The sequence below is a fragment of the Martes martes genome, assembly GCF_963455335.1.
Source record: "Martes martes genome assembly, chromosome: 12".
NCBI lineage: Eukaryota > Metazoa > Chordata > Mammalia > Carnivora > Mustelidae > Martes > Martes martes.
In genome coordinates this window covers 93,478,347-93,488,785 of record NC_137900.1, presented here as the reverse complement: position 1 = coordinate 93,488,785, position 10,439 = coordinate 93,478,347, and the positions used below count along the sequence as shown (strand labels likewise).

The following is a 10,439-nucleotide window of genomic DNA, read 5'->3' as shown; positions in this document are numbered from 1 at the left end:
CCAAGGAGGGAGAAAGCAGCAGGGAGCCCTCTACACCACCAGCCCTGGGTGCTCCCAGGGGCCCCGCGCCCTCCCCGTCCAGCCACGGCTCCTCCTGCGAGGGTCCCTCCACACAAGTGTGTCCTCAGAAAGTTCCAAGTCTGCAGAGCTGGCTTCCGCCTGGATCACAGCCCCCGTCCTCCCGGAATGGACCGCAGCTAATCAAACTGATTTCCATCCCAATGAGTCCTGCAGCCGGCCTGCACTCCAGGACCGTGTTCTGAGCACGGACATATAATCAAACAGCAAAAAGCAGAGGGCACAGAGGGCCTCTCTGCCAATCGAATAAAAGCTAAATGGCCCGAGCTTTTAGGCCTAATCACTGATGTATTCCCACTTGGGGTGGGTCTACGGCAAAGCCCGATGAAGGCCGGGCTTTTCCGAGCATTTTGGCATTGGGTCCTGATTTCCCTCCCAGACGTGCCCGCCTTGCCAGTCCTGCTCTCTCGGCTGCGGTGGCCTGACGCTTCCCTTCCAGCCCAAGTCCAGGGTCCCCTGCGGGAGAGGCTCCCCCACTCAGTCCTGGAGATGCTCTCGGGACCCGCACTGGGCAGTGCGCGTCCTCCTGGCATGTCCCCTGGGACTGGAGTCCCCATGAGGGCTGAAGCCAGGGCCCAAGTCAGCCCTCCAGCCTAGGCAGGCTCTGGGTCTGCACGGAGCCCGGCCCGGGGAGGCACTGGAAGGGGTGTGTGGGGTCGTAAAGCCCAGTGGTTGCCCAGGGCCTGTGTGGAGACAGAGGCCAACACCCCTGCAGCCGGTCCCTGAGTCCAGGGGGACCCTTTCCAGCCCCGCAGAGCCTCCAGGTGGTGAGTCCAGCTTTGCAGACCTCCCCTCCCCTCCCTCCCCTCCCTGCCGCTCCCACCCCACTGCCTCGCCCCACGTCCTCCTCCTCGGACAAAGAGCAGAGCTTCCCTTTCACCCCCACTCCGTGGGCGGGGAGAGAAGCTGCCCGTCCAAGCCCGGATCCCCTCCCTGAGGACTGGAGTCCGTCCTGGCCCGAAGGCCATCCCTCTCCGCCCCAAGCTCTGCACCCCAATCGCCCTCCACATGACCCCGGTCCCCTGTCTGTGTGGCGCAGGTGCCTCGCAGGAGCGCCTGCCCGGTCTGCAGCTCCTGCCCTGGCATCAGCCCTCGGGGCCACCCCGGCCTGCGGGGGTGGGCCCGGGGCGGGGCTGTGTCCCACGGCCCCGCCCCTCCGCAGGCCTCAGCTTCGGCAGGCCATAGGGCACAGGGGAGAGTCTGGCCTCCCCACGAGGGATTGGGGAGCCCTGTGGGCGGGGCCCACTGCAGAGACCCTGCGGTCTGGAGACCGAAGCCGCAGTCCGGGGATGGGCAGACGTGTGCCCGTCTCACAGCCCGGGCCCTGAGCTGGACCTCAAACCTGGAGAGTCCCTTCAGCGCCACATCACTGGGGCGTCGAGGACGGGGGCCCGGAGAGGGACCAGGCCGATGGAGGAAGGGACGGGACAGTTGAACCACCAGGGTCCCAGCTGGCCGGGAGGCTGGGAGTATTCATTCCGGGATGGCTCGGGGTCCACGGGGCTGCTACTTCCCTCTGGGCAGGAAATGCTCTCCCAGCCCCAAGCTGCATCCAGGCCTCTGTGTGCCCAGGGGAAGGAGCAGCTCAGGACGGAGACCCGGACCTCCGGGGCCCCGGAGGTCACCTTCCCCACCCCTGCCGCTGAGACTGTCCCTGGGGGCTGCCCAGGGCCTGTATCTGAACACCCTGCCACTGCGGGTGACTTCCGCCCCCCCTGCCCAAGTGCAGCCCCCCAACTGGGGGCCATGACTTCTTCCTTGGGGGTGAACTTCTGTCCCTTCCCGGCTGCAGAAGGGCTGGCCGAGGGCCCGAGCAGGTTGAGGGCCGCAGAGCTGGACGCCCCGAGGGGTGGTTTACGAGCAGGTGGGGCCCCTCTGGGCTGCCAGCGTGGGGCCCCCAGAACCTCCCGTACCAGGGAGAGCTGCTTCCTGAACGGGTACCCAGGGCTGCTGGGGGAGCCCTTCGCCAGAACCTGCCCCACCACAGGGAGGCAAGAGAGACACACATGGCCGGCTCCTCGCCAGGGTGGCTTCTGTCCCTAACTGATAGAGCTGGGCTACAGCCACACACCAGCCCACCCCTCCAGGAAAGGGGGAGCCGAGCCAGGAGCCGGCCGGCCCCAGGCCATGCACCCAGCCTGGGGCACGGGCTCTGTCCCAGCCTGGCTGGCCCCAGTCAAGGCCTTGGTCTCCCCAGCCCCTGAGGGCCAGCCCTGGAGAAGCAGGCTGCCTTTCTGGGAAATCAGGGCCTCCACACGCCCCCACCCCTTGAGGCAACGCCATCCATCTCCCAGCTCTGCAGTCTGTCTGGAGCAGTTAGTCAATTATGGGTCCCATGGGGGCTGGGAGCAGCGTCTGCTCAGTGAGACCTACCCCCCTGGTGTGGGTTGTGTTTGTGGGAGGGGTGGGGGGGAACCCGAGGAGGTCCCCCCCGGTGCCGTCGCTGCCTGGGCCAGAATGTTGCCCCCTTCGGCTCCTCTGCCCTCCCCGCACCCTCTCTCCGTAGGCCCAGGAAGCTCTGGGTGGGGACCTGGGATCACAGCAGCCTTCACAGCCCCGGCCCACCCAGGACAGCCTCCGTTGGACTGATGGAGGCCCCCTCGAGATGGGTCATAGGGGGCCAGAAGAACAGCCCTGGACCAGAGGTCCCTTCTAGCCTGCCCTCATGGCTGCATTTCCCCTGAGGCTACCCGGGGTGCCCCGACCCGCACCTTACTCCGGCCCCAGCCCTGGCCCTCACCCCTGGCCACAGACACTCTTGGGGAGCCCAAGAAGCAGCACCCAGGGGGGAATGGCATCGCATCCCCCCACCAGGCACACAGGCGGCCAGACCTCTGTAAAGCCCTACTGTCACCTCCTGCTCACCCCCCGTGTGCGCGTCCCCTGTGTGTGCGGTAGCCAAAATGTCTCCAAGCTGGGGGCATCTCAGCACCCCATCCCTCCCTGCCCGGCCCAGGGCCCTAATCTACTGCCCACTGGCCCACGGTTCCCCTTTCTGTCCCAACAGAGATCCTCCAGTGGTCCCTGCGCAAGTGTCTGTGTCCACTTCCCGGCAGACCCTCTTGCCCAGCCCTCCTGGGCCACCTGATAGAGAGGACATGACGCAGAGCTGAGACTGACCCGCCCCAAGCCTCCTGGGCAACAGTGGAGGCCACTGCCCGCACGGCCCTGGGTGCTCAGGGCAGGCCCGCAGTCTCCCTCCAGGGACGGACGGTGCCCACCCGGTGGGGTTGTGAAGAACACGCCACTCAAAGCTCGTCAATGACGACTGGGAGCTCCCAGCGCCCCGCCCCCCTCCTCCTTGCTCTCCCCCTGCACGGCCCCCTGCACCGGCCAGGCCCTCACCCTGACCTCCGCACAGCCTGGACCAGCAGGCCTTCCCTCCACAGGCTCAGGATCACCCCCACCCCAGGGGCTCTGACACTTCATGCTGGGGACAAAGGGCTCCCCGGGCAGAGCCTCTGGTCCTGCTGAGCCGCACCCTCCTCCCAGGAGGGACAAAGGGCTGAGCTTCTGACACCTCAGCCAGCCTCTGCCCAGACTGTGAGGGCAGGGAGGCCGGCTGAAGGACAGGGGCGGCGGCGGGGGGACCGCCCACAGGGGCCTGGCCGCTCCTCCTGAAACACCAGAAGGCCCCATGTCACAGGTCCCAGCAGAACTGGGTTCCAAGCCCAGACCCTCCTCGTACTCCCGTCCCGCGTGGGCCTCAGCTGGCCCTAGGCCGCCTGGATCGGGCGTTTGGAGGCCTGTGGGCATCCTGTGGCCCAGAGACGGGTGTCTCTACCAGCCCAGGGAGGTGACAGGGGAGTCCACCCTGTCCAGCAGCTTGGAGGCGTGGGTGGGAAGGGGCTGGCACAGGCCCGAGATGACACTGGTCAGCTGGGTTGGGGGTGGCTGTGGAAACAAGACCGAAGTGGCACGCTGTCCCCGTGGCCAGAGCTGGGCTCGGCAGCAGGGTGGGGACACGTACACCCAGCTCCCCAGCCCTGTGAGGGCCAGGCTCCTTGCGCATTCCCAGGGAGAGAGTGTGATGTGCTGGCCGTGGATACAGGGGACCCCATTCTGGGGACGTCCACAAAGCGCCCTGTCCCTGGGACAAGCTCGCTAAACAAGGGAGCAAATACACCCATGGTTTAGCTCAGCCAGAGACCAGCGGCGTAGCAGAGAAGGAAGACAGGAGCCCACCTCGCAGGTGTCCGGGTGTCTCGGGAAACACACGCGAGGGGCCTAGCGCGAACACGTCCTTGCAGACACAGCAGAGAAACCAAGGAGGCAGGGAGCGGCCCGGCCTGAATCTGAGGACTCCAGTCCAGAGCTGGCCTAGCAGGGACCCGGTGGGCACCAGGGGCTCCCGGTCAGGCCAGGAGACCTGCCGTTCATCTGCAATTCCCTCTGTCCATGTGGGGCGGACCTGGCCCAGGAGGAGGTGGCTGGGGACCGGAAGCAGGTACCCTCACACCTGGCGGGTGGCAGGCAGGTGAGCCAGGTGAAGTGGCTCTCCCAGTTTGCAGACAATACAAAGAAAAGGGGCCCCTCCCAGGCCAGCCCAAGGCCCTGCCCGGGCATGTGACACGCCCCCTCCCTGCATCCTGCCCACCCAGCCCCCTTCCCATGTAAGATACGTCCCTGGGGGAAGGGGAGGTGAGTGCGCCTGTTGGGCAGTAAGCCTGGGCAGGCCCCTGCCCCCACCTGGTGATCCTGGCTCCTGGGGGTGCCCCGAGTCACCAGGCCACCCTGCCCAACAGCCGGCTTTCTCCTCGGCTCTGCGATGTCTCCCCCAGTCCCACTGACGGAGCAAAGCGCAAGGCACTTGGGTTTGAACTGACTTTATTATTCTGTAAATGTGAATTTTACAAAGCGCTTTTACAAGTAACGATCGCATCCTTCTGTTTGCAAGGACTTTCACGTCCTGCTCGGGCTCGGCTCACCGCGGAAGCCCTGGGTTTCCTGGCGGCCGGTGGACGTCTCTGTAGGCTGTGACTAGTGCGGCAGCAAAGGCGACAGCATTGACTCTGCTGAGCGGCGGGGCCCGGGGGCGGCAGGAGGGAGGACGCACCTGCGGGAAGGGGCGGGGGGAACGGGCTTGCTCGCTGTGGGGGGGGGGCGTGGACGGGGCGGGGGGGGGGGTGGTTCTAGGAAAACAAACCTGCTCCACGGCACAAGGAACAGTGATTTCATTTATTTATTGTTTAACAGTCGTGAGTTACAGCAGGACTTAACCCCTCCCAGACTGGACAGGAACCGTCTCTGTAAAAAGGCTCTTTTTCCCAAACGCTCCGTCCAGAGGATGAACGGTCTGTTTGCACCCAGTGCCATCCAATGTTCAAGTCAAAAATATTTATACATTTTATACTTAGTTCTTTTTTTTTTTGTCTGCTAAAAATAGTATTGCAAGTTTTGGCTTCTTTTGACATAAAAATTACAATCATGTGCAAAACGCTAACAACGAAGGAGTTGATGGGAATTCAAGCAGGTTGTCCAATCCGAACGCTTTAGATTCTGCGTAATTTTCCTTTGCATGTTTTTTTTTTCCAAAGAAACAAAACAAACAAACAAACAAAACCCAAAACATTTTGGCGCATTAGAAACGTCTTGTACCAAAGCCCTAACGCTCTCCGGCCGGCGGCGGGTGACGCGCTCGGAGCGGCCTGGCTGACAGAAGGACAAACGTACGCACCAGCAACATTCTGAAATGGCAGCTCTAGACTCCCAGGTCTGTGTTTAGGATTTACTGCTGGCAAAGGCAAACAGAGGTTTTCTCACAGTTTTCAGGTGGTTAATGGGCCATTGGCCTTCCACTGGCATCAAGATACTTTCATAAAAATAACCCGAGAGGGGGAGCTAAGCAGTAAGTGGCCGGGGGTGGCACAGGGCTGATTCTAGAACCTTCCGCCCTTCAAGGGGAAGTCAGGGCCGGGCACCCCAGAGTCCCCGTCCCCCCCCCCAGCCCCCACCCCCTGCCCCCCTCCCAGCTCCAAACACAACCGCCCCAGAACCAGACGCCACAGACCAGACCGCAGCCGGGGGGCTCCCAGGACCGTCTCTCCCCGCGGCCACGCATCCACAGCCACGGCCACAGTCAGGGGCAAGGCAAGACGCGTGAATCCAACGCGAAGTTAAGCGACCACAGAGAACTCTGGGTGACAGCAGACACGGCACAGAACACAAGACAGAATTCAAGCACCGAGGCGCGCCGGCCGGGCAGCCCCGCCAGCTCACGGTATCCCGTCCCATCTCCCCGTCCCTGCTTCTGGACCTTTGCACTCCGTCCCACTGCCTCCTGCGGGCGAGGGTGGGGGCCCAGCCGGCCCCCGCCACGGCCGCCCCGACGGGGTCCAGTCCCTTCTCTCCTCCTCAGGAAGGCGCGGGTCTAACTCAGCTCTGTGTTAGTCTACGTAGTGTATGTGTATTGCTACTAGTCAAGCTGGGGGGTCAGGTGCAGACGCGTCATAAATACTGAGTGGCTTGTCTCTCGCTCTACAGGGTCTGGGTGAGTCGGGATCACGCTCACAGGACAGGGATTAGTCGTCTTGTAAACAGAGGAGGGGAGGGTCCGGTTTTAACTGGTTTTCCTTGGGGAAATGATCAGAAGATTCTAAGGCACTCTGGACGGCCCCTCCAAGCCCAGGCCCGCCGCCGCCCGCCCCGCGAAACATTCTGGACACGGAGGGAGCGCCCCGGCAGATACAATCATCAGCCGCGCCCGTCCGCAGACGCTCCGGACCCACGTCCACCGCGGGACACATTAGTGCAAAACGCTCGGCCTGGCCCGCCCGGGGCTCAGGGGGAGCTCAGGACCCATTCACATTGAAGTACTGAAGTTTCACGCATCGCTCCTGCCTTCCCGACCCAGAACAACGGAACAGACGGCGGTTACACACGATTAAGGGACAGAGGTCACAGGACATTGTGCTGGCCTGAACAGCGGTCAGGCCTTCTCTGTGCGGGCGCCGCCACCGTCACCCCTTCGTGTCCCGGCCTCAGGTCGGGGGCCACTCCCACTCTGGAGTGGGGGGGACAGGGAGAGCGAGCACGCGAGCCCTTCTGCTGATGGCCGGGACAGGCCAGCCGCGTCTCCCCAGGGTCCTCAGGGATGGTCAAATTAAAGTGCACATCAGGGTCGGGAAGGGAAGCCGCAGAGAGGGATGGGGGCCAAGCCTCCCCATCCTCCCCTCCACACCCCCAGTGGCCGCCTGAGGGGGCTGGGGGGTGGGTCTCTCAGTTCCAGGAGGGCTAGGTCCTGAGTGGCCTTGGGGCCCCAGGCCCGTGCAGCTGCAACCCCAGCTGGGCCCAGGTCAGGGGAGAAAGAGGCGGAGACAGTGTGGCTCACCTCTGGGCCAGGAGGCTGGCTCGGATCCCCGTCAGGAGGGCGGCCCCTTCGGGCCCAGACCCCCCACCACCGCTGCTCTCGGGCACAGGGGCTGAGACAAGCTCCCACGGGCCTGCCCGAGGTGCCCCCACTCCCTCCCGGGAGCCCTCAGATCTTTCTGGAGGGCAGGCCCATGTGTGGCCCGGCCGGAGGAGGCCTGGGGGCTCCACACCCAGCCCGGTTCTCCCGGAAGCCTCTCCACGCAGGGCCGTGGTCAGAGGGCACCCGAGCACGCGGGTGCCGCAGCCCCGCAGGGCAGGCCCGCAGCTGGGGGAAGTTCAGGTTTGTGGGTCCCAGGGAGGCTGAGAACAGGGGCTGCCGGCCTGCTCTGCACCTGGTCGGGGGAGGCAGCGTGCTGGGCGGGGGGGGGGGGGGCAACAGACCCCTTCATCCGGGAACGGAAGGGCGTCTGGTCTCACAGGTGGTTGGGGGGCGCCTGGGACTCAGGAGGAAGCGTCCCGACCACTGGCCGCGTGCACACAACCCGCGCCCTCGCTCACCAAAGACCGGCAACTGAACTTGGAAGTGAGCCTTCCAGCCTCACCAGCCCACGTCTTCTCTCAGGCCCCTCCTCACTGCGCCCCCCAACCCCACCTTCCGGATCGCCCGCCCTGCTGCTGCCGGGCTCCTCCCGCCTGTCACCCGGCACCCCAGCCCGGGGCCCAGGGTCTGCAGCACGATACGGGACCCGCTCAGGCCCAGCCTGGCCACGGGGCCTCCAGCCCCTCCTTCGTCACACATCCCTGCTGCGTCTCCCTGGGACCTGGGCCAGGGCAGGGCGGGGTGCAGTCCACAGGTGACCCAGACCCAGGCATAGAGGGTTGAGGGCAGGGACACCAAATCCTCCCTAATTTTTTGCTCTCTTGGGTCTGAAAGTTTTCAAACCATACATGAACTAGATCTGAATTAAGACAAAAACAAACAAATGTAATCCCAACATGGCCCAGGGCGGCGGGGCTGCACCACAGGACGGCGGGCAGCCGGGCGGAGCTGGCGGGCACTCGGGACAGCGGCCGCGCCCGTGGGGCCCAGGGGCACCAGAGGCCGTGGAGCTGCGGAGGCCGGGAGGGCCCCGGGGCGCAGGGCGGGAGGGTGGAGGTGCACGGAGCTCTCCCGCCCCCTGCTGTGCTCACACCGCTGCCCCCGCACACACTCAAACACACGCACACTCACACACGCGCTCGCGCGCCCCACGCACGCGGCCGGCCCGGCAGGCCTGACCCCCGAGTCTCAGGAAGAAGGGAAAAGGAGGAGTTTGGCCCCTGCAGGCCCAACCCTGGCCCCTGGCCCCAAAGGGCTGGCAGGGTCCCCCGAGTGAGCAGCGAGGGTTGGGAGACGGGCCCCAGGCCACAGGCCCCCCGATCCGGCTCCCGGGCACTGGGGGCTGCAGGCTCTCGCCCCTCCCGGAGCGGGGTCAGGGGCCCACGGCCTGGAGACGGACCTCGCAGGTATCAAAGGAGCCCTGGGACCTTCCTCGCAACTAGGTCACCAGCGGACTAACCCTTTACAGTATAACGAACGCAATTGTTTCCTTCATAAACTTTAAATACAAGCAGGATAAAAATCACATTTTTTTCAGGCAACAGTAGCAGTTCCGTAGTAAGTGGCTTGATCACATCTGTTTGTATTAGTAACGCATGCAAGCGGCTTTAGTACCGGCCGCGAGCCTCCCGGCGGCCCCTCTACAGGGTCCCCGCATAGGACGCCTCCGGTCTCCGGGGCGCGGCGGGCGTCTGCGGCCGGCTGGAGCTCGCGCCCGCCTGCTCGAAGGGCTGCGGGGGGCTCGGGGCCGCGGCGGGCGGTGGCTCGGGCGCGGCCACCTCCTGGATGACCGAGCCGGCCCCGTCCGCCTCCTCGGCCGCGTCGAAGCCGGGGTTGGCGGCGGCGCTCAGGTCGACGTTCACGGCGTCAGTCCTCAGAGCCACGATGGTGGCCGCGTCCCCCCGCCGCTCCGCGTAGATGCGCTGCTCGAACACCTGCGCCGCGGCAGGCGGGAAGTCGGGGTCGAGGGGCACGCCGGCCGCCGAGGAGCCCATGACCGTGCGGTACATCTCCACACCCTCGGGCAGCATAGACTTGATCTTGGGCAGCCAGCGCTTGCGGACCCGGCGGGCGTTGGTGCACATGTCCGCGGCGATGACATTCATCTCGCTCTCCTTGAAGCTGGGGGCGAAGTTCTGACAGTACACTGCGAACATGGGGGTGGGGAGGGGCGGTGTCAGCGACCCGGGGATCGGGGCGCTCGTGTGCTGCAGCCGTCCTCCTGGGCCAGCGGGGAAGGGGGCCTCCACCCTGCTGGCCGCTGGCCCCAGGGTCCATCCTGGCCTCAGCTGGCAGACCAGTGGTCACCCTTCTCACCACTTGATCCTGGAGGCCCTGCCCTATTCCCTTGGGCCGGAATGTCCAGGAGAAGAGGGATAGTCAGCATCGGAGCACAAGACCGTGGGCCCTTCCTGAGCACCGGTTGGCTGTGTGGCCTTGGGCCGGTCCCTAGCATCTCTGGGCCTCACCTTCCTGCTCTGTCCCACCCACCCTGGGTCCCAGGGCCTGCTGAGACAAGCCTGCTCAGTGACCTTGCTCTGGCCAGAAGGGCAACCGGGGCAGGGCCCCAAGTCAGGTGGCCCTTGCACCTACCCACTGTGAGGCTCAGGCCTCTTGGGGGCTCACAGAGGCTCTTCCTGGACGAGGAGTGTGGTGGGAGCCGGGCCACACCTGTCCTGCACCCAGCCCCCACCAGGAGGAAACGACGGCCGGGGCCGCACCCACACTCCAATGTTACTGAGAGTCCCCTGCCCCGGGGGCCCCAGGACCCAGCTCTGCAAGCAACCTGGGGGCGGCACGCAGGTCCCTGGGGCAAACCCCTCACACCAGCATCGCCGCACAACCCCGGTTCCCGGAGCCCAGCCGGCCGCCAGCTTTGGGACTGTCATGACCGATCACAAAGGGCCCTCCCTGCTCTAGAACAAAATCGGTCTCACGAGACATGGGTTCC

At 65.1% G+C, this 10,439-nt stretch overlaps 1 protein-coding gene across 2 annotated transcripts in view; it reads right to left on the bottom strand.

The window, feature by feature from the left end:
- Positions 1–4,896: 4,896 nt before the first annotated feature.
- Positions 4,897–10,439, bottom strand: part of NACC2 (NACC family member 2) — a 65,041-nt gene continuing 59,498 nt past the window's right edge. For both annotated transcript variants that reach the window (XM_080820580.1, XM_080820581.1), the window contains one exon: positions 4,897–9,635. In XM_080820580.1, coding sequence (XP_080676706.1) covers positions 9,130–9,635 — 506 coding nt within the window. In that variant the 3' untranslated portion in view covers positions 4,897–9,129. The remainder of the gene's footprint in view (positions 9,636–10,439) is intronic.